At 40.9% G+C, this 24,563-nt stretch overlaps 1 protein-coding gene across 4 annotated transcripts in view; it reads right to left on the bottom strand.

Moving 5' to 3' along the window:
* Nucleotides 1-24,563, bottom strand: part of MAST4 (microtubule associated serine/threonine kinase family member 4) — a 296,749-nt gene that overhangs the window by 220,762 nt on the left and 51,424 nt on the right. For all 4 annotated transcript variants that reach the window (XM_040540215.1, XM_040540216.1, XM_040540217.1 and 1 more), the window contains exon 2: nt 13,551-13,704. In XM_040540215.1, coding sequence (XP_040396149.1) covers nt 13,551-13,704 — 154 coding nt within the window. The remainder of the gene's footprint in view (nt 1-13,550; nt 13,705-24,563) is intronic.

Here is a 24,563-nt window from a genome sequence, read left to right as displayed (position 1 = left end):
CTTCCACCATCCTCAACTAAAAGGCTTCCATAAAGAAAGCTTAATCCATATCTTTGATATTCCATGGATGTTCATCCTGGAATGTGCCAGTGAGAGGTGTAAGTTATAACCTCAGAAGGTTAATTCCTTCTCATTCGGGGGGGAAGGATGAAAAAAAGTGAGTAGAAAAAAACAAGTTATACATACTCTGCATTTAAACAGGTATCTTTAGTACTTTACACAATGAAAGAGGTTTATACATTTTGCTTACTTTTTTTTGTTTGTGGTTTTTTTTTTTTTTTTGATTCCTCTCCCAAAAGTCAATGTTAAAATGAGGTTCTCAGGCTAAAACCGGATATTTTCTACTGCTGAATTCCAGACTACACAAACCTCTCAGATAAAAACACAGGAATTAAACTCTGCAAGAATGCTCCAAAATTTTAATCTGAAGAACAAAGAAGAATGTAAAGTAAAAAGCGTTTTAATGACAAAGTTTGTTCTAAAATTGGGAAAGGGAAGCACTCTCTGGTTAACCAAGGCACTTTATAGTAGGGGTTTTAAACTTTTTGAGAAATCCATTGTTAGACACAAGACCTTTCCCAGGCTGCACTAATTTTCTTTTTAGATGAATCTCACTGAGCTTCCCAAACAAAAAAAAAAAAAAAAAGAAGGCAATTACTTGGATTTTGTTCACAAATTAACCTAGCTTTTTTTCAGTTTGGATCCTGAAGCAAAGGGGTTTAACAGATCAATGAAGTCTGAAAGCAGAAAGGCATACAAGAAATAAGTGCTATTATTAATGCTCGTACCTCTTCTTGTAAATGGGAGGCAGACCAAAAAACACAGAAAATATCGTGATTCTCATTCATGCTAGTCACCCAGAGTGGAGCACTCTGTTCATTGCCATGCGCCGGGCTGTGCTGACATGGAACATCTTCATAGTCGCCTTTATCTTTTGTCTTTTACAAGCGTCTGTATTTTATTCAGTTTTTACCTTGATCAAACACCTGAAAAAGTCTATGATATTTTAATATAGAATAGGGAGAGCAGGCAAGCCTTCTGTTCACAACAACAAAGTGTTTACTAAGCCCTTTCTTCAACTGCAAGGTTTTCCCGGCTGACAAAAAAAGCAGAGCAGATTAACTCAGCATCACAGCCAGTGTCCACAACGTAAGAATTCATTTCATCTTTATTATTTTTCTTGCCTGGTTAACCTCTAGAAAGATTTAAAATAATGTTGGGGGGCCTGCAGAACAGTTAAGTAGACACTGTAAGTAGACACTGAAGATGACTAGAATCACCAGCAAACGTGTAAGCATGCGCGACGCTGGAACGATCTCTCCTCCCATCCTTACCCCCAAACAGGACCCATGAGGGCACAGAAGATTTCACAACATACTGAAATTAAGGCAAGTGTAGCAGACTATCCAGAAATCTAGTTTGTCCTTATATAGTACATCCACAGATGCTTCTAAACACAGAAATGGCATATATTAAATGTGCCTTCTATATAAGTAAAATATCTATGGCTTATACAAGATGATGGTAACATAAATGTCTAATAAAGCAATAGCATTAAGCTTTCTGCAGAGAAACACAACCAGGAGAACAGCAGTTACCGACAAGAAAGCCAGCTACAACAAAATACCCAGAAAATGACAACTGTACTTTAAATACTATGCTTCTTTAAATGACTGTAATGAGGTTTTTTTGTTTGTTTGTTGTTTCATTTCCAAAAACAAATAGAACACCATGATTTCTTATAGAAAAATATTTCTTCCAAACCTCAGTCCACTCTGAGGGGTTAGGGAGCCACCACATTAAGCCACTACACAAAAAAAGTCTTTGCAATGAATTAGCCAGAAATTCTCCCTCAATTCCTCCCCATTAAAAAATTTCAGTCGCCTCATTTTCAGACTATCCAGTCTTGTTTCTTGTCCCCATACTACTCCTATATGTTCTGCTACAGTTCCATTAATAATTGTATGCCTTTTTCCTTTTTACAATTCTGCTGTGTTCTTTAATAACCCCTTGAATTTACACAGCGACACCCTCTCACCAGTAAGTGATTTAAGTATCAGTATTACACACAAAACTTGAGCTGAAATGCATTATTGATTTTCACACTGCATTCATTTCTGCCTTCAAGTGCAAAGCTCCAAGCAGCTTTCTTTTCTGAGTGAATTGACTCATGGGGGACCTCAACTACATCTCATCCCTGCCACTGTAATTCAGCATTTTGGCATACATACAGCAGAGAAAGTGTCAGAGTCCAGGCTAATCTCCATTGCAGACCATTGCCACACGGGTTGTAATTTTATCATTACTTTTATTAGTTATTGATACAGATGAGTCATCTGCTAATAGAGGTTCACCTACTGCTGTCCCATTCAGTCCGAAAATGGCCTGTGACTTCCTACCATGTCCTTTAAAGTGGCTTTGCTGGCATCTCTGATATCCTTTCCGTGCATGAAGACATTAAAATAGCCTGAAGTCACACCACTTTGTTCCAATGTCATCTCTTCCCACATCTGAATACAATCCTCATTAGTCCAGCACATTTATCAAAATGCTCTTCAATGGAAGGTGACTTAAGTTGATTATGTAATGGCAATAATTTAGCATTATTTAATGGTATTACATAATAGTTGGTGGACACAGAGAATACATCACTGCAGATCAAAGCGTAACCTTCCCCTTGAACTTGCCTATCACAGGTCTTGCTTCCTATATAATGGATGTTTGCAGAATGCCCAAAGGAAATCTTTATTATTTCTTGCTTCTGTTGTGTCCAGTGTGTGCACGCTTCTTCTATTTTTTACTGTTTAAGGCCAAAAGAGACTGAAAAAACACATACACTTCTGCAAAGATCTGTCACAGAAGGTGAGCTTTGCTTTATTCTAATTACAGAAATCTTTCCTATTGCTAAGGTATCATTCTCCTTCACTCTCTCCTCCTCTGAAATCCACATCCCAACAGAATGACTGAGAATGACTAAAAGATTAAAACTTGTAATTTCATTTTAATTTAATAGGATTAAACCTATAAACCTTGTAGTTTCATTTTTAAGTTAGAAATTACATGTTTCAAGTCTTCAGCAGTCTGATATTTTAGCAGTTACCTATGATGGAGAAAAACTTCTGGCATCCAAATAAGTTTTTGCTTTTACAAAAATTCTTAGCGCAGTGCGGATTGCACTGTTGAAAATTGTTAGGCAATTAATCAAAATATAAGGATAAACACAGAGGAAGCATCTTGGCAGATTTTAACAGACAATTTCAAATCAAAGTATTAAAAGCAGTCCTCATTTACACAGTTTTAAATGAAGAACAAGTAAGCACTTTTAAACAATTCAAACATCTGGATTAGCCCACAGCAGAAGAGCAGAAACTGTGCACCTGATTATAAGGTATCACAGACAAATTAGGCCAGCATCAATGCATTTCTACAAACTAGGCTCTAGCCATCCTGCAATCTTCAGGGCAAAGGCCAAGAAATACTTATTTTACTTGTTTTGATAAATCAGTTGGAGATATTTATGACCTGCAGATTATTTAAAAACAATTCAGAAAGGTAGGTTCCTCTCACTACTTTGAGGTCAAAAACAGCTGATTCTATCTCAAGTGACCTCTGTGGTACAGACAGATTCACCAAGCATGGTTTCAGGTGGTTTGCTCACTCTACACCAATCCTTGGGGAAACTCGTAAGTGCAAGCTATCTGAGAAAGAGCAAAAGAAACAAGGCACAGTGGAAGCCGAAACTGGATCCTACTGCAGACAGCTGTGGGTGATAGAAGTGCTCTGCAAGGAAACAGTTGGGTACTTCTCCCTCTTCCTACTCCTCTCCCTTTCCTCCCCACCAAACAAGGGGAAGTTCCCGTCAGGTATCACTGACAGTGGTTGAAAGACCAAAGCCAGCCCCCAGCCACCTCTACGCCTGGCAGCCCACAGCACCTCGCAGAGCAGCCATGGCCACAAAGCCTGCACATGACTTCAGAAACTGCCCCGGGAGAAGGGGAAGAGCCTCCTACCTTTGCAACTTACTGTCAGCTTAGGGCACTCTGCTTTATTACTGCAAATTTAACTCTTCCAGGCTGCCCTGCTGTAGGAAATGATGCAAAGGCTGTAAATTTTAGGGTCTACTCTCACACCAGTGCATGGGGAATTAAAGGATATAATTCCCACTAGTAGTAAGTGGTAAATGGAAAGCTAAAGAACAGGGGATGGAAACAAAAGAAATGTTACTGTACAAGAACCCTTGCAAGAAATCCTATTAAAAACTAATTACAAATTTTACACTTTTTGATGCACTGCGGAATCCCCTTAAAATTCTCTATCTTGGTTTCAGTTTCTAAAATTAGCTGAGGAAGTGGTATTTGGTCATGAATGAAATAAATTTGGCCCACAAAGGCAAAACTAAGACACACATTGTAACTTTGGAAAAGGGCACATCAAGTTTCAGATTGGAAACTAGTAGAATGCAGGTTTAGATCTGTATCCAATCTATCAAAAACAATAAAGATTGTTTATGAGTGTTACCAATAAAGAAATATACAAATCACATACAATTATCCTTCCTTTCAGAAACACTCAATCATTTCAAGCTTGCAAGAAACTTCTCTTGTCCCATTTCAATAGCTGAAAAACACTTAAATGACAATACAGAAACTTATTTAAAAGATTACTCAAAATTCTTCTGCTAACACATACTCGGTGTAATTATATTTTTATTTTGACCATTTATTTACAAACCACTTTTGAAGCACTGTGACAGCAATAGAACATTTTAAAGGTTGGAGGTTTTTGTTCTGTTTTTAAGTTTTCCATGCCAAAAATATCTACCTTAAAAGCAGTGTTAGTCAGCCAGTGCCACTGATATCATACTAAGAAACTATACAGCCTGAAGTTATCATTTACAACTCTATTTCCCTTCCTCCCAACCATACAGAAATACAACTCAGCAAAACAAACAGCTGAAGGTATTTAATCAGTGAGCTCAGAGACAGGCACGTACTGTTGCTTCCTTTTCTTTATCTTATCAACAAATAGAACCCTTTTCCCACAGTACCAGCATACACCTTCAAAACTTACAGGTTGCTGGTCCATTCTACAACAAAGCCCTGACACACAACTCCCTGCTTCCCCTTCACTCTTTTCTCTAATTCACTCCTATTCTAGAAAAAAAATAAGGTCCAGTTCTGAAATTCTAATAACAGGGAAAAAAAACAGTCTTGGAAAATCAATGTTTAAAGTTCACACTGAACATGTAATGCTACTGGAAGTGCATTAAACTGGACCACATCTAAGTGACAATGAGGTAGTTTTATTGTACCTTCTGATATAAAGTCGATTTTGCAAAAACAGGAATCCTGCAAAGCAAAAGCTCAGAGGTAGTTCTTATCTGCAACTCTGAACACCAAACAACACTGAACGACTCTGAACAAGCTCACAACCAAGCTGCGTGTAGAATACATCTACGTTCACCAGTGCTCAGTTCAATGACTACATGAACAATGACTTCAGCCATCTGTCAATTTTCTTTTCTTGGCTCCCAACTCTTCTTCATCTCAGTATTTGCTTTTGCTACCTGCTTCATAGATATTATAAGATCTGAACAAAATTATTCCATTATACATGAAGAAAATGGCCAGAAACTGCAAATGATGTAAATCTACCCTCTTACAACTTAAAACCATTACCCCTTGTCCTACCACTACAAGCATAAAGTGGCACGTGGCACCCCTCTACATTATAAATAATCCCTACCATTTCCCCTTGTTCTGTTTCAGGTGTACCTTGCTATGCCACAAAATTCAAGAGCCGATCTGTAACTATGTGCTTACAGTAATTTTTCTAACAGGGAAAGAAGTTTCCTAATAAAAAGCCCCTTACTGTTTTCAATGGGAAATAACAATAAACTTTCCAATTCAAACATTTGACCACCATTCCAAAGATTACACATAAAAGCTGCTTTTTGCTCTTCTCATGTGTTTCTCAGTTGTACAATCAATTCATGTTAAATCATCTGTCTTGGAGCAAGCAAGGACAATTTCCCTTCACTAGCAGTGAGTCCATTGGCTCCACAGCATCAAGCCCTCTCGTGAGAGTGCACGTAGGTGAAACGGGAAGACTTAAGCCTCTAGGAGCATGAGTAATGCAATTTTGATGTGCAATTATAACTTATTTATAAACACTGCAGAGACAGTTTTGCACTAACGAGCTCAGGTACCAGCAACAAGACTGTAGCATTACAATGCTCAGGTTTAGTTAATCAGCTGATCAAACCAAAGCATTTAACCAAGTCCAGGCAAGTTCCTTCATATGTGCTTCTATACTTACACTGCTAAGTGTACTTGAGCCAGCTAATTCAACAGCTATTGCAGTATTTCTCAGCACTACAACTTAAACCTCAGAAATTTACTATGCATATTCTTGTTTGTCTCCATGTTTTATTTTTCCACTGTACAAGCGACTGTTTAACCGAATTTCAAGCTGCTTTCATAAAGCATACCAAAAATGGCTAAATTCTACTTCTTCACCCTTCAAAACAAGGAACTCCCAAGTTCATCCGCTAATTAGGCACTCTACTGCTGCAGTTTGCTTTGATCTCAACAACAATCAGCTTCTGATGTTCTGATGATATAAACCCGATTAAGCTGCAATCGGGGAGTTAAAGGCAAAATAACGAGACAGGAATGCAATATCTCCTGCTCTCATCTCAGACTATTACATGATGCAGAATCCACATGTCAAAGAATATGGAAATTATCCCCTAGCATACAGGGAAGCAATATCAACCAAACTATACACACTGACTGAAGCCTTAAGTGACAAAAGTAACTGACAATGACAAACATAACCTAATGGCATCTCAAACACTACTGCACCAAGAATCATTTGAAAATATATATTTCATAGCAGAATATATTTGTTTCATCAGTAGAAGACAGTCTTATACCGCCTGCTTAAAAAAGCAATTTTCTCAGGTATGTAATCATGGAATATATTGCTTATATCTCTTCCTACTAATTCTGGAAAACATTTAACATGTGGTAACACACTTTACGGAAGCATTAGAGGGAGGCACTGAGAAGACTCCGGGACATGCTCTGTGCAGGCAGCGACGCTGGATGAGATGGTTTGTGCCTCCCCACTCCCCACGGTGGTGTGTAGTTCACCCGGATGTGGAGCCTCCCTCCTTTTGCCCCATCACCAGGCAGCAGCACCCTCAGCTGAGAAAACTCCCCAAACCAACCAGGTCCAGTCCCACCACACATCATGACAACGAAAACTGTTATGAAACGTACTTCTGGTCTGATGTGTGGGGGGAAGAAAGCCTAGGAGGGAAAATTTCCTGCAGAAAGGGATGCCTGACAGAGCATCGGCACAGGCCGCCATCCTTCCCCCACATCCCGCTGCGGTGAGGTTCTGGAACTGGAGACGCGTCAACAAGGTCCCTGGAGCTGTATCCCCAGAGACAGCTATGAAGTCACTGGGCTTCTCACACAGGGGCACTCGGATAATTAATTAGGCCCCTAACTGGAAGTCAGTAAACAATTCTGAGATAGTACAGAGGAAATAAGGAACACTTCCTCTTATCTACTTCTATCGACCGTCAGTGATAAGAACAATCTTTTTAAAATGCTTGTCACTAAAGCAATTACATCCTAGTTACAAAAAACCGAAAAACCGTTGTAGGGAATGGGAAGGTAGCACTGCCAAAGAGGTTTCAGAGCACACTCCGGTGATTTTACACTCCACTCTCCCCAGCCACCAAGTTGTATCAAGCTTTAGACATTAAGGTTTAATGAGCTAATCTGCATATCAGCAATATTAATGAAAAATGTCACGCAATACAGGATTAGCGAGAACTCCAAATTTCTGCCACTGCCAACTGCTCTCCTACACGCAGGGGGACAGCCTACAAGTCCTGACAGCACATGCCAACCCTTAGATAACTGAACAGCTTGTTCTTCATGGCCCATAACGCTGTTTATCTTTCTGCTAATCACTCTAAGTAGAGTGATGAATCTCTAATGTGAAAACCAGACTGAGAATCTCTGAATTTACTTCAAGTCAACCACAGATTATTTATATGGGAATTGCAATGACTAATTCCCACCTCTAATGACTTAGAGGTGGGAAGCTAATCAAAGGAGGAACAATAAACAATAAAAAACACATACATCCCAAGATTTATTTATTTATTTATTTATGGTTTTAGCTCTCCAGCAGCCCAGAAAGTTAACCAGAGTTAACTTTATTAAAGTGATGTAGGATCTTTGGATTAAAAATGCTGTAAAACAAAAACTGTATGCATTATCTCACTAGTGTTTGTGTAAGATCAATTTAAGGTTAGCGAGATAACGGCTCTACCACAATTAGAGACAATTAGCTCAGCAGGAAGTCTGTTTCTAGGCAGTTATCAATGAGATAACAGAAGGCAAGATAAGAAGTGCAAACTATAGGTAACAAAGTTTAGTGGGTTTTGCTTTTGTGCGTGCCTTTTTTTTTTTTTTAAATACATCTAACTGTGCAGCATAGGACAACTGAACTAGCTACAGCATCCTGCAAAATGCAAACTCTCATCAGCAGTACATATTCATACAGTTCAGAAGAGAGGCAAACAGCCATCTCCAAGTGTTGTACCAGAGCAGCTGAGCAGACTGAACAGAGCACACCGCACACTGTGGTGTGAGCTAAGGAGCAGCAACGGGATATGAAAGCAAAGACAATTTGATTTGCTTGTCCGAGTGGTTTCCCAGGTTAAACCCCTCCACAGTGAAAGCTCATACCATTTCTCAGCCTTTCACATTACTTTCTGCTATGAATTCTGTTTAAGCATCTCTGAACAAAGCAAAATAAATCTGCAGACAATTTCAAACAAAAACCCTCTGTCTGTAGACAACCCTCTGAAGTTTGCAGAGATCAAGAAAATCAGCCACTGCAGAAAAGCAGCTTTTTAATTAAACATCTTTTCTCCTGATCAGAAACAAAATCCCAAAGCCCCAGCCTGCACCTTGTTTGGAATCCATTAAAAGGCAATATAAAGGGAGAGGGGGGAGAGGCATTTACACCCAGAAACACACGCAGGAGCTGACTGTCTGGAGAAGAACAGACCTGCCCTCATCTGACCAGGCTTTGCCCTCAGCCTGGCCAGTGGCGGCAGCACTGGTCAAAAGTACAGACCTCTTCCCTCTGTGTCTGAGAGACTGCCATCAGGTGAGTAGCTCCAGCTCAGCTCTGCAACAGGGCTTATCCAGCAGTTGCATGGACTGCGCAAGGGTTGTGTTTGATGCCATCTGTGGTGTAAGCAGAACTTCCCAGCTCCAGTCTACCTCCAGGTAGAAGATGTAGCCAGCACGGTTACAGGAACACTGGCATGAAGGGAAGGTGGAAAGGGAACACTTCAGAGGCAGAAGCAACAGAGGGGGGAAGAAAGCAAATGTTAACTGTACAAGAAGCGCCCAGTGACTGCACTCAGGTGTCCTGCAAGGGACCAGGAATCCAGCGAAACCACAGGCAGTTCTACCATCCAAACTCTTTAACCCTTTGGAAACACGACCTTTTAAATTAGAAGAGAAACTGGTCATAAATTGCTTCCAAGTTAACCAGTACAAAATGCTTCTACCACAAAGTTGTTTTAACTCATGTTTTTTTAACACTCCTGTTTAGCAACCTAACCCAACTATGAAATATTTTTCACCTTTTCTATCTATTAAGCAATAATGCTAGCACTTCGCAATAAGTGCTATTAAAGTAGATTTGCTAGACTAATATCAGGCCACATCCAGTAAAGTTTTTTCATTCAAAATTCATCTCTCCCCAAAAGTCTTCCTTCTTTCCTTCCTTAGGGATGAAGATTAAGTAAGGCAATACTGTCACAACAATTAGACTGGAGCGACTTTTCCAAAATGTAATAGCCTGGTATCTCCAGGAAGCAGTATTCATTTCTTTTATTGGCCAAACTTTATTTAATGTCAGTGGTTCCCTAGCAATTTTCAACAGGAAGCAACAGTAGTTTTAGCCTCAAAAAACATGGATTTAATTTTCTTTAACTCTGAAAACATGTGGCTGCTAGATTGCTTAACACAGTGCAATTGAGCTGCACTGAATGTAAGTTCAGTCTCTATCCTCACTCTCATCCAAATTTACAACCTTTTTCTCTTGTGTTGATTTCCATTGGAAAAACCTTGTATGTCATTCTAGTTTTTCTTGTAATCTTATATAAATAGTTTTGTAATTTACTTCAGCTTATTCATAGCAATAGGTTCTCAGTAACTGAATTCCTTCAGGTTTTGTAAATCCACTCAATATATTGCAACAACGCAGACTTTTTCTTCTTCTTAGATGTCGTGCATGGTATTACTCCCTCCTGTAAAGCCTAGCAAACTCACTTAATTGGAACCTATTCCCAGAGATGAAAAAAATACTTATTTACCTCTATTAGTAGTCAGCCCTGCAGGATTTGAAATATCCTGTCTTATATAAAGAAATCAAATTTTTATTTTCTTTTTTTTTTTATCATTAATACTACTTATGCTCTATGGCTCAATAATTTTGTACTTTTAACACAGGAGGGAAAGCTAAAGTAACACACTGATCAGTTTACAGCTTTCCTAACATTAACTGGTGCTTGTTGCTCACTGTGAAGGCATATTCTGCAAACTTTTGAGCTTGTAATTTTCCCTCTTGCTTTACTTACTCCCACTTAATGTATTCCTCAAAGTTTAACAAAGGTAACATTTTTGAGTGATACAGGGACTGTACTTTAAACTATTTGAAAAATACCATTCTGAACCATTTTCCAGGGCGATAGCCTTTGTGAGACATTCTTTTTCTTTCTTTCTTTATGGAACACATGTATCTTCCTATAAATGCAAAGTCTCTAAGAAATTAAGGAGGGGATATACAGGCGCAGAAACTGACCCAAACCAAGGACAAGTCAATAAAGTTACTCGCTTTAATGCAAGGACTCTTGGATCTCTTCCAAATCAGGAATTCTATGATTCTGTGATATCGTGATACTTGTGGTTTCAAAACCATAATAGTAACCCACTCTTAAGCATTAAGGAAGCTACAAAAAACATCCAAAAGCTTAAGTATGTAGGCGAGTAAATACAGGTCCAAAGTAACACTTTTTGCTGGGCAAGTTTTGCTGGGCATTTGAAAACATTTGAAACATTTTAGGGCATGTATCTCTGTATCTGCAGCAGTTTCTTTAAATCTTTTTTTTTTTGAACAAAGATCATGAAAGAATACTAATGACCTTCTGTCATCAGAATGACTTTGATTAATTCAATCAGTGTTGTGAAAGCTGGTAAGATATTTTAACTATTGTATAATTCTAAGAACTTAAGGTATTCAGGTTCATTGAAAGTGCATTAGTAATAAAGCAGTTTAACACCACTGCACGCTATATTCCCAAATCCTGACATGAAACCCTGCACAACATATTGCAAGCAGACAAAAATTATATCCACTTCCTTTTATAAAGGCCTCAAGCAATAATTCAAGCACAGAGATAAAGACCAGGGACTATAGCAGCAGAGCATGTTTGCTTCATTTGTTTTCGATTACGCTGCCTTCTTTTTAGCTGAAGGGTTTAACTGCAGGAAATCTCCATTTTTAAATACCACTGCTCTATTTTAAAGTCAAAAAAAAACTTCTGCAGAAATAACAGTGTGATTGAAGTTTTTATTGTCAGTGAAAAAAAACTAGCTTGGCCCTCTGTGGTGGTTTTACCTTGCTGGGCAGCTGAGGGAAAGGGGGAGAAAATACAATGAAAGGGCTCAAGGGCTGAGATAAGGACGGGGAGATCACTCAACTACTATCATCATAGGCAAAACAGACTCAGCATAGGGAGATTAATATCATTTATTGCCTATCACTGCCAGACTAGAGCAGTGAGAAAAAAAAAAAAACAACAAATTAAAGACACCTTCTCCCCATCCACCCTCTTCCACCTCCACCCCCTGAGTGGTACAGGGAAACAAAAAATGGGGGCTGCAGTCAGTCTATAGCACTTCGTCTCCGCCACTCCTTCATCGTCACTCTGTGCCCATGCCCCTGCCCCTGCGGGGGCTCCTCTCCACGGGCTGCAGCTCCGGCACAGGGCCTGCTCCTGTGGGGGCTCTCCATGGGCCGCAGCCTCCTCCAGGCCACATCCACCTGCTCCAGCGGGGGCTCCTCCACGGGGGGGCTGCAGCGTGGAGATCTGCTCCGTGTGGGACCCATGGGCTGCAGGGGGACAGCCTGCTCCACCAGGGGCCTCTCCCTGCACAGGCCGCAGGGGAACTGCTGCTGCCTGCCTGGAGCACCTCCTGCCCTCCTGCTGCACTCACCTGGGGGCTGCAGGGCTGCTTCTCACTACTATCTCCCAGCTGCTGTAGCACAGCAGGCTTTTCCCTTTCTTCAAAATACCACAATAAATAGTATTACATTAACTGTTTGGAGTGTCTTCCAGCGTAAGAAGAAGTATAGGGGTAGAAAAGAAATTCGAAAAGGAAGTACCTTAAATGCACTTCTCAGAAGCTCGCTGAGGAAGAGTCAGCTCTATCTGCCATTTTGTAACCCCAAAAACACTCTTGATCATCATACACAATTTAGAGCCGGGACAGTCATATTGCAAGTAAATGACAATTCAGCTTTCTCTGCTTTGAATTTCACCTGATTTTGGTATCAACCAACATAACTTGGACAAAACAAGATAGATGCTGGGTCCAGTATTCATCAATTCTGGGAAGCTCTTTAGCTCTTTAAAGTCTATTGTCCCTATCACAATGCATTTCAGGAATACATTTGAGTGGCAAATTCTAGTGAGTTTTAAAATTCTTTATCCTCAAATACACAAAGCAAGGCCCAGATAACTTGTCCCTATATTTTCACACTCATTTCTCTCATACATTCAATGACAAGCACTCTTCAGCGAATGCTGCAGCCATGCAGCTCCCAGGACCCAGTCACAGCTTTGGCATCTGAAATCTTTCACTGCAGCTTACACAGACACCAGGGCAGGGAGGGTACGAGCCTTCCTCATGAGTCCTGGCTACCTGCTACCATGGCATGTCTTCACAGAAGAGAAGACATGGTCCGTAGCTAGGGCTAACTGGCAGTGCTCCTCCACCCCTGGGAGTGCTCAGCCAGATAAATGAGGCCATATTGCTTTTCCTTTAATGAAATCAAGTCTAAAAGGACCATCTGTGTACTAGAGCTCCTTGAGGAAACAAGATGTATGGGAGATCCCATGGATGAATGCATGTAAGTACATTTCAAACAACCCTTAAACTGCCAGTCTGCCAGATAAATGCCATAACCCCCGAAAATTTCAAGAACTAGGTCATTTCCAGTATATGCTCAGCCACCTATTAGCACCCCAAAAAGAGAGCTTCCAGTATGATCTCACCCCACTGGCTACTGGTTAGCACACATGGAAGAGACTTTATGTATGTCCAGGTGGGACACACACCTCCCACCAAGAGTCTGGCCCCAAGGCCGACCCCAGGGTCGAGGTGCCATCAGGTCTAGAGCTGCTAAACCTCCAGGTGACTATGTCCACACCCCAAACTCACCAGTCAGAGCTCCTCCAAGGCTTCCTCTTCTGAGCTGTCTCCCATCTTCACTCAGTTGCCTCTTAAATTTAAAAGGTTTTCCAGGGCCAGAAGAGACCTCGGGATTGCTGGATTTTCGAAAAGGCATAGGTGGGGGGGATAGTATGTGATCAAGCTGAAAAGAAGCACAGGAAAAAAGACACTGATTACATGTTTATCTTACCCTACCGAAATCAAGAAACAACAACAAAAAAAATGAAGTTTCCTTTGCATAAAAGTTACAGTATTCAGAAAAAAAAAAGTGTATAAAAAGATCTTAAAGTAATTAAAGTGCAAACAAACTGAAAATTTTCCAAGTGCCCGATTTGTAGCTGGCTATACACAAAAGCCATCCTCCTCACAGGGCTTACAGCACATCCTACCACACTCCCACACAAGGAACATTTTTCTCCCGTTGTCCCATCTCGAGGTACAAAGGGATCAGGTTTAGGATGAGGCTTAAGCTTACGTGACCTTCCATAAAGCAGCCTTTTTGCAGGTGTGAACCATCTGACCTTGCAACCTCTGCTCTTGGCAGTATTATTCCTCAGCAATCTCTTCACAGCTTTACCTGAGCAGACACTAGATGGCACTGTACAATCAAAATGCAAACCACTGCCCAGACTAAGAAAAACACTGAAAAACAGATTTATCAATGCCAGTGGGGGAAAAAAAATGTTTAAATTATTCTGTTTATAAAGCTGGCATTCATTCACACTGACTTCAACATGAGTGTAAAAACAAATCCTCATCCTTCAAATTCTGTTCCTCTCATCATTCCTACACAACATTTCAGCCTTCTGGTTTTGGCAGTACATTTGATGTCTCAATATTTTGCTAAATTTGCAAAAACAAAAAGAAGAAAACAAGTGAGCATATACCTGATGGCTTCATCCTCTCTGTCCACAGAAAAGAAGGAGTCAAGGTCAACTCCAGTCACCTATGAAGATGCACAGTGAAGGCCCTTTTTGCTTAAAGTTAATTGCATAGCAAAGTACTACATATGCTGCAAGGCATTTTAAATTGCTTATGTTCAGAGTATATTTTGTATTTATTATTTCAGGTTATGTAGTGCTTTTTATTCTTTGTGGTTAAATCAAATCCAAAGCTCAATGGAAGTGTTTGCAGATACACACTTCCAAAAAATCAGCAACATGTTTTCTGAATCTGCTTCCTCAGCATATTAAGATTCATTCATGTCCAGGCCAAGACACTGAAGTGACTGATTAACTCAAAGCACACTCCTAGAGCGATTTCCTAAATCAGGCGGGGCTTGGGGGTCACACAGAATATTTAATTAACCTTTATCATTTAATTAACCATTTGTCATTCATGAATGCAAGTATTTCCAATATACCTCAATTTCCAAGTGCTAAGGTACCTCACAAGGTGAATATACAAATCAGTTATATTAAAAAGGTAATGGCTGAAAACATCTGGTAACAAGGTAAAGCATTTGCCTACCAGCTTCTAGGAAACACTGTTTTTAGACTTCTAAGGTGACTACTGAGCAAATACTCAAAGGGTCTTCAGTTCCTTAAACTGCTCACCAGCAGACAGACAGCAATGACTGCGCGACACTGGACTCTGTGCATCTGAAAACAGCATGGTCCCATCAGGGTTTTAGGTGTTACTGGCAAATATTCATGTACTTCCTTAAGATAGGCTCACTCATCAAGGAAACCAACCCTATTTTATTTTTTTTCCTTGCATAAGGTTAAGACTTCACACAGAAACAAAGGCACTCAGCTCCCTGCACACTACACAGCACTTAACAGAGCTAGAGCCCTCCTCCCGCAATGAAGCCTCTACTTGTCAAACTGTGTTGTGGAATACACAAAGTTCTTTATATTTCCAGTCAAGCTGCACTCCTTTTTTTTTCCACAGCTTTTATTGAAGCACACATGGTTTCGGAGGAAAGTTTAGTATGAGACTACGGTACAGAGCAGTACAGTACTGTCCAGGCCTCCGGGTCATATTTAAGATGCTTTTATATTGCCCAAACTGGCAGCCTCAGAAAAGTACTATTTTTGAAGAGTAAGAGACAGTGTAAGCATCTACCAGCCACTGTTTCAACAGCAGCACCCAGCTATCATTCCCTTGCAAAACCGCCTCTGTACTGCTAAGTGGCTTTTCCACAACTAAAATTTCTGTTTGATGCGATTTAGGAAACAACTTCAGGCACACAGACTTTTCAGCTCTTGCATGGAAAGGGAGAAGACCACACCACGCAGCTTGCACAGAAGCTACCAGCCACGACGAAGTCATCATGACCCCACGCAGCGTGGCCATGCCAGAGGTCCTACAAGTGGAGGCTCTCAGGAGCCAGACCAGGAACCAGGGGAAGGAAGAAAAGGACGTCTCCCTGCTTTCCCCTCTTTATAACAAGTGCTTTTCAACCTGCTGTCCTCAACTTGAAAGCTCCCGTGCAATTCTCAGACATGAGAAACAGGGGAATGAAATGCAGTTTCTGAAGTTCTGCGTTTCTTAAACACAACAGGATGAAACTCAGATTCTGTTGAAGGGGAACAGGATTCTATTACATGGAGATAAATAAAAATAAATATTCTTGCCTATGACAAAGTCAGGACCAAAATATTACAGCAATATTAGGTTTTCCTGAAATACCTTCATTGGGAACAGGATTTCATCTTAATACAGGAGCAGTCAAACTCAGTATGGTAGGCTATACTTGCACAGATCCATCATCTGTGCTTCAGCTGGCTGTAGACAAACCTGAAGCAGCTACACCAAAAACATTATGTGATCTAGCACTACAAAGAAAGAATACAAGATTTAACATTTTCATATTGATGACAAACTCCAACTTTAAAAAAAGCAACTACACATAGATAAACAAGACATTTCTAGACACTATTCAAAGGCTCACTTTTTGCTTCCAAAGGAATGAAATAATATCTGTAATATGTACAGTGTGTATTTGAAAGCATTCTGTACCTTGTAACTGCTGTTGTAGTGGGCTGAAGAGTAGACAAAGACAGACTTTAACAGCCTTGATGTAACAAGTCTGGTGCTGGGGAAGCATAAGGGAAATGGACTGCAGAGAGCATCCAGGCTTGCAAGCTCACCCTGAATAAGATCTCTCAAAGACCAAACGGCAGCTACATGAACCAACTTGACCCAGACAGGCTTTCTGGAGTGAATTCAGACTCCACAGAAAAGCCTATGCAGCAGATGAAAAGGCTTTCTGTCCTCTATAAAACAGCCTTCCCCTCCTGCCAGGCACAGCATTCAAGTCCAAGCAAGTGAAACCAACTGAGAATGTTTCAGTAAGTTCTGCTTCCTTGAAGCACACAGCTGATTCTGATGAACTATAACATGGCACACATTTAGATCACACAAAATAGTTGATTCAGATACAATGACACTACAATTGTCCAGTGCTAATATTATGGCAAGCTTAAATTATTGCAAGACCTATCCAAACTTGTTAATACTTATTCGAAAGCCCTCCTGGAAAGCTGAACACTAGAAACATTCACATTGTGCATCTTATTGGGTACAGATCCTACCCTGATGCGTAGGGACATGGTCATCACAGGAACTCTCTCAATTATTTTTCAACTGTCTTGGGAATCTGGAGAGGTCCCAGTACACTGGAAGCTGGCAAATGTTGTGCCAATTCTCAAGAAGGGCAAGAAAGAAGACCCTGGCAACTACAGGCCTGTCAGTCTCACATCAGTGCCTGGTAAAATTATGGAGAAGATTATCTTGGGAGTTATTGAAGCACACCTGGGGGACAATGCAGTCATTGGTCCCAGCCAACGTGGTTTTGCAAGCGGTAGGTCCTGTTTGACTAACTTAATTTCCTTTTATAAGATCATCCATCTAGTCGATAAAGGGAAACCAGCTGATGGGATCTTTTTGGACTTCAGCAAAGCTTTTGACACAGTTTCCCATAGGATCCTACTGGACAAAATGTCCAGCATACAGCTAAACAAAAACATCACACGATGCATCACACGATGGGTGAGTAATTGGCTGACAGGCAGGGCTCAAAGGGTTGTGGCAAATGGGGCCACATCAAGCTGGTGGACGGTCACCAGTGGGGTCCCCCAAGGCTCCATTTTAGGGCCAGTCCTCTTCAATGTTTTTATAAACGATTTGGATGTAGGACTAGAAGGTGTTTTGAGCAAATTTGCTGATGATACTAAACTGGGAGGAACTGTTGACCCTGTTGAGGGTGGAAAGGCCTTGCAGAGAGATCTGGACAGATTGGAGAGCTGGGCGATCACCAACCACATGAAGTTTAACAAGAGCAAGTGCCAGGTCCTGCACCTGGGACAGGGCAACCCTGGCTATACGTACAGACTGGGTGACGAGATGCTGGAGAGCAGCCCCACAGAGAGGGATCTGGGGGTTGCGGTTGACAGCAAGTTGAACATGAGCCAGCAGTGTGCCCTGGCAGCCAGGAGGGCCAACCGTATCCTGGGGTGCATCAAGCACGGCATTGCTAGTCGGTCGAGGAAAGGGATTGTCCCGCTCTACCCTGCACTGGTGCGGCCTCACCTCGAGTACTGTGTGCAGTTCTGGGCACCACAGTACAAAAAGGATGTGAAACTGTTGGAGAGTGTCCAGAGGAGGGCAATGAAGATGGTGAAGGTCCTAGAGGGGAAGACATATGAGGAGCGGCTGAGGTCACTGGGCCTGTTCAGCCTGGAGAAGAGGAGGCTGAGGGGAGGCCTCATCGCAGTCTACAACTTCCTCACGTAGGGGAGTGGAAGGGCAGGTGCCAATCTGTTCTCCTTCGTGACCAGTGACAGGACCCGCGGGAATGGTGTCAAGCTGCGACAGGGGAGGTTCAGGCTGAACATCAGGAAGAGGTTCTTCACCGAGAGGGTTGTCACGCACTGGAACAGGCTCCCCAGGGGCGTAGTCACTGCACCAAGCCTGTTGGAGTTTAAGAAATATTTGGACTGTGCTCTTAGTCATATGGTCTGAATTTTTGGATAGACCTGTGTGGAGCCAGGAGCTGGATTTGATGATCCTTATGGGTCCCTTCCACCTCGGGATATTCTATGATTATATGGTTTAGTGGGTGACATTGATAGTAGGGTGATGGTTGGACCAGAGGATCTTGAAGGTCTTTTCCAACTTTGTTGATTCTGTGATTATTGCTTTCAAGAAAACATTAAAGCAAGTAGCTTGGGGAAGGAAATTATACCAGGTATTTTAAATAATTTTATTCACGCTGCCTCTGATCAACATGTCAAATGCTTTTGCCTAGCCACAATCATAACTCTATTGGTACTTACTTCACACTTACTAGAAATTTGGACATTTTGGTATTTGGATGGCATACAAGCACAATAGGACAGCTGTGGTTTGGTTGGCTGCTTTTTTATTATTTATTGTGAAGCTTGCTTGACAGCAAGTTGCAAGAAATACAATAGCTGCTTCCATGTTGGGCAGTTTCCAACAGATATCCAAGGTTTTGGCCATCATATGCTCTGCCCACTGCCATTACCGCACACAGGTCAGAAGCATAAACTTTTGTCCACACGCTTTTAAAAATATGTTAGTGACTTAAGAAGTGATGGAAAAACAGAAGGCTTTTTTTTTCCACCCGTCTATGGAACAGCAGGGCAGGAAAAAAGGGAATAAAAGAATTTGAGTAGTTACTTCAGAAAGTCACTAATTCAAAACTACAGTAATAGCCATTTACAGCTCTGACAAAGTATGTGAACACAAGTGCACTTGATTGGCCTGCATCTTTAGTACAAAGGGACTTAAGTTAGCCATTGAGTTTATACAGGCTGGTTAGCAATGTATTTCTAATCAGTACACATCTCACCACCAGTGTCTGCTGTTAATATTCACAAATGCATGGATAATTAACTTCTGTAAAAAACATTCCCTCCTCCAGTGTTAAACACCAAAAAATTCCCTTCTGACAAAGGCACGTTGAGAGACGAAAAACACATGGCAAACTCCAAACAAGTAGAACATTCTGTTCTACAAAGTTCGTTTCTTCAAACCCATTTTTACATATATTTCCTGAAAAAAAAAAGATGCCCAATTATGTTGTACACACGACAAATTTCTTATAGAAGCACTGTAAAATTTGGCAGGTAATGGCTTTCACAAAAACACTATTCCCCTCACACTATGAACCTTAAAAAAATGGAAGACAAGGTATCATTAGAGGAGAACAGCTTAAGAATTGCGTAGAACAGAATCAACAAAATATTCTTATGAGGGACTTTTACATGTAGATTTAGAGATCCCATACAAACATGGATGGAATTTGAGTGACAATCTCCTCCAGTTCCACAGGAATTTCCTCCAGGAAAATCAGGACAGAATCAATTTGTCCTCAAACCATGTTTTTTTCCTCTGCATTTTGAAGCTATTCATTTTCTGTGTGAATAGCATCAGCTACATTCCTCTAAAGAAACTTATTCTCACACTATACTAGCCATGGACTATTAACAGCTCACCTATTCAGAAAGGATTATCTTTATGTTTTGAAAAACCTCAGTAGCATTAAATCCAGCTGTATACCATGGTGTATTTATTCTACAGCTAGAATGAATTCACTGCTTGATAATTATATCATTAAGTAGTCACATCAAGTACGCTAGCCCACATGTCCTCATGAAAATTAAGAACAACAACCAGTTCAAAATAAGACGTAACATTAGAGTTTAGAAGTATAATTTGAGATGAGTGCAAAATCAGATGTGAGGCAGTCAGAAAGAAAACAATGGATTCCAGGAGAGGAAATCCATGCTACAAGAAGGTGAATAAGGCTAAGATAATGCAATCTCACTGATAACACCATAAGGATAAGAAAAATAAGCTGTTCGGAATTGCTGAGATTTGTTTCAATAAAAATGACACTGTAATGAGCACAGAAGTCATCTGCTCAGCTCCACTTTTTCTTGAAACACCCACTATGGTGTTACTTCACCCTCAACCTCCCTTAATTGCTACTTTAAGACAGTAATCTCATTTCCCACAGAAACAGGGAAATACAGGTAAAGTATTCAGTTCTAAAAATAAAAACAAAATGTTTTATTGAGCATTTTAATTTCTTTCTCTTGAATACTGCAAAATTCCACTATGCCTCAGGTCATGTCTTATGTGCACATTAAATCCTAAGGTTCCATAAAAAGGAAGTGTGCCGCCACCTATGTTAAGCCTCCCCCAGTCAGGCATTAATCCGAACGAGATATATCACCTGAAATCTGTTACATATAACTCACTGAAAGTACAACATATTCAGCATACTTTAAATGCTTACTTTTTCTTCATTATCAACCCAAAGTCCCAAAATAAAATGCTACTAATAAGCATTTTGTCAAACGTCAAATTGCATCATACCGATCCAGATGTTTCAAGAAGCAAGAAAGAAAAATGTTACACAAGTGCCGTGCAGACAAAACATAAAGGAGTCTACCTGATGGTGAAAAGATACTCAGAAATAATAACTTTTACTGAATAATTATCCAGCTAATTGCTTAAGATGAACCTAATTTCACAACCCTTCCATACCCCTCCCTGTCTCTTACATCTCAGACAAAAAAGTAGTGCCAGAAATAAGCATACTTCTGAGGCCAGTTAACACCTACCAGCGGATCAACAATGACTGACCCTGTGTAGCAGAACAGACTGCTAGGAACATAAATCAATCTGTTTCTTCACATTTATATTGTGTTCCTCATAGCACACCGTGCCTCCACCAGGCTCCTTTGTGAGCATTTTAAGCACAGATGCTGAAACATAATAGTTTCAAAGTGCATTCTTCCTTTTTTTTTTTTTTTTTTTATTTTGAAGTAAACTGTGTCAGCTAGCTTTACATATAGGGAGAAGCATGTGCTTATTGCTTAACTATTCACTCTCTCTAGATGTAATTTAATTTGGCACAGATGCTCAAGTTTTGATGAGCTGCATTGACATATATAGCAACAGTATTAAACCATTATTAACAGATAGAATATCTTCCAAAAACTAAGGACATCTTAGAATTTGTTATTAAAAAAACATTCTAGCCAATTAAGAGTGTACTGCACTTTAGTTACTCTAGGTGCGTGATGAGCATTCAGAAGAATCAAAGTAGATGTGAACAAGAAACACTATACAACAGGGTATTTATAAGACTCCCAAAGGCATCTGTCCTAGACGACCATCAGAAGCAGGTGCAAACAAATTTCCAGTAGACAAAGTGCAGTAACTCATGTCTGTGATGAGCAGCCCTACTGCATTTAGTCACAGTATCATCACCTTTTGAAGGACCCTGCTTGGGGATGCAATCCTAGCAGGGATCACACAGTGAAACTGAGGAGTATCCACGAACCTGCATTAAACCAAACAGCAGAACAAGATCATTAACAGTTCCCATTAAACCAGCTGACAGGTGGAATATTCTACATCTCCCTTGCCCACAAAGGATATTAATCTCAGTTTTGAGTAGCGTTTAGAGAACTGTGCAACTATTCTGAATATTCACAGCTCTCCTCTGCTTTGCAGAGCAGAGAATCACAAATAACCTAATTTGGCACAGAGGTAAAAGGAAACACTTCTCCAGAAAGTATCACCAATTCCAGAAGACAGTGATAATGATGGAAAAGAGAGGATACAGAGGAAGTCTCACCAGGCTGCATGGATTTCATAAGACAAGGAAAGATCCCTTTTCTTGCCCACTTTCTTACCACACTTCCTTGAAAATATACAGATTTTATTTCCAACCTTCTGTAGTCTGTAGGAAGATGGTCACTCATCCCACATTTCTCATATTTGGCACTGCCTTCCCACCCCCCTTAATAGCAATGATCTGCAGACACCGTCAGAGCTTGGTCTCAGAGACCTTGCAAATTCTCCAGCTGAATGGCACATGTCATTTCTATTCAGGACTTCAAGCCTTGGACTATCTCACTTTACTCCCTGTGACCTCCACTTTCTTCGCTAGGACAGTGACACCAGCCTGTCAACTACTGCACAGACAGAAAATAAGTCAGGTCCTCAGCTCCCTGTTGAAAGAGAAAGGGTAAGACGCAGAAAAGAACTTTTTTATAGTCAGTGTATTTGCTAATCATTCATACAGCAACTCTCAATTTACATATGAACACAACCTGCAGCTGACACTGCAAACACCCCCTTACCAAGCTAAAGAGAAGAAATGCATTGTAAAGCTGCTATTCACAAAGCATCACTTCTATAACCATTTTATTTATTGATTTTACATCCTACACGCACACAAACATTGAAAACTAAGTTGCTATTCAAAATAGCTTAATTTATTATGCTGAATATATCATGATGTATAAACAAACAGAATCAGCAAACAGAACTTGTGATGCTTTTCTATAGCATAATCTTACCTATCATAATCTAGGTAGTACAGAAATATTTATAAAAATCTGCTAGGAATCAATAGAGATGCATCAATATTATTTTGCTACTTCAGGCCCATTTGAGAAGTGTAGATTTGCCTTTAAAGTAGTTGCATTCTTCTTGAAAACAAATCTGACCTCTGGTCAACTAAAAAAATAAAAAATAAAACTCAGAGGAACATGAGGAATCAGCTATAGCTATGTTTAAAGAAAAAAATCAGCTCACATCCAGCGCATTTTCACAAACATGTTTACACATGATTGCACTGAAAACGAAGCACACCCTCCACAGCACTCTTCAAGGCCAAGAAGTGGCCTATAAATATGTATCTGTGCTGCTATCTGAGCCAATTATTAGTTTACAGTGGTTAAGAGGGAACAGTTCTGTTCCAATGTGATCAAGTCCTTCAGTTCAGAAAGCCTCCTGTGTGGCAGCTCTGTATACACAGACAGACGGACACAACTCAGCCTGACCCAAGTCTCCTTGGGCCTACCCATTCAGCTTTAATAAATATTACGGAAAAAAATAAATAGCAAATTCTGAAGATCTCTTCAAAGGCCCTACACCATGAGTCAAGAAGCAAAACGCAGCTCTAAATAGATATAGATAAATGTAGCTCCGCTCCTGACTAAAATGTAGCTCCGCTCCTGACTAAAATGTAGCTCCGCTCCTGACTAAACAGCATCATACAGGACATTTTACAGGCTGGTTGCATCAAGACTTTATTTTTAATCTGACTCTCCTAAAAGCATCTTCAGGAAGGTACAAGATATACAAAGGCCTTCATTTCCGACAAAAATCTATCATTTCCAACCTAAGGAAAACTGACTGTGCTCTTGAGGCCACAGCGTGGCCAGCACAGGGCTGCAGCAGCGCCCTGGGTGAGCCCTACCAGGCCAGGCACCAGGGACCAGACCTGACATACCAGATTCTGTGAGGAAACCGGACTGGTAGTGTTGTCCCAAGAGCACAAAAGCAGTGAGCAGGGTTGGAGGGGTCTGCCCAACCCGCCCACCTCTGCCATACAGAAATCCTCCTTTCTGTCAGGGGTGCGGCTCTTCCAAGCTTGCTTTTCACCCTGGCTTCCACAGCTTCACAAGGGATCTGAAAGAGATCTGACAAATAAAAGAACAGCAGGCCCTTCCCTGCCCAGATGTGCAGCAGCACATGCCACCACCACTCAGCAGAAGGATACTCCCTTCCCATCCCATCCCAATGGCCACCTTGGCAAGAAGCAGCATTTTGTGGTGCTGAGAAGTGCTGCCAGGTGACTACTACCACATCCACCCCATGCAAAGGTCCAGCAAGCAGCCCAAAAACCTGCACACTTGCAGCATTGAAGAACCCCCCCCCACACACACACAATAACATCTGAGGAGTGACAAGATGCTGCAGGTTTCAGGCTTAGGCATTGGCCCTGGTGCTTCAGTAGGTCTTCCGCCGCTTCCAGCAGGACCAGCAGTGGGTGCCCCCAGGGCATAACCCCAGGCAGCACTGACATGGAGAGCATGCTGCAGGATCACCTCTTTACCACACAAAGTACATGCCTCAGGAAGGTTGTTCCGACTTCAACAACTTATCCACTCCTAGCAAAGGGAAGAGGACAGAAAGGCCATCTTGCAGCAGAAACACTGAGAA

This window comes from Cygnus olor, chromosome Z (assembly GCF_009769625.2).
Source record: "Cygnus olor isolate bCygOlo1 chromosome Z, bCygOlo1.pri.v2, whole genome shotgun sequence".
Classification (NCBI taxonomy): domain Eukaryota; kingdom Metazoa; phylum Chordata; class Aves; order Anseriformes; family Anatidae; genus Cygnus; species Cygnus olor.
Note: the sequence above shows the minus strand (reverse complement) of the source record. Positions and strands in the feature narration are given on the sequence as shown.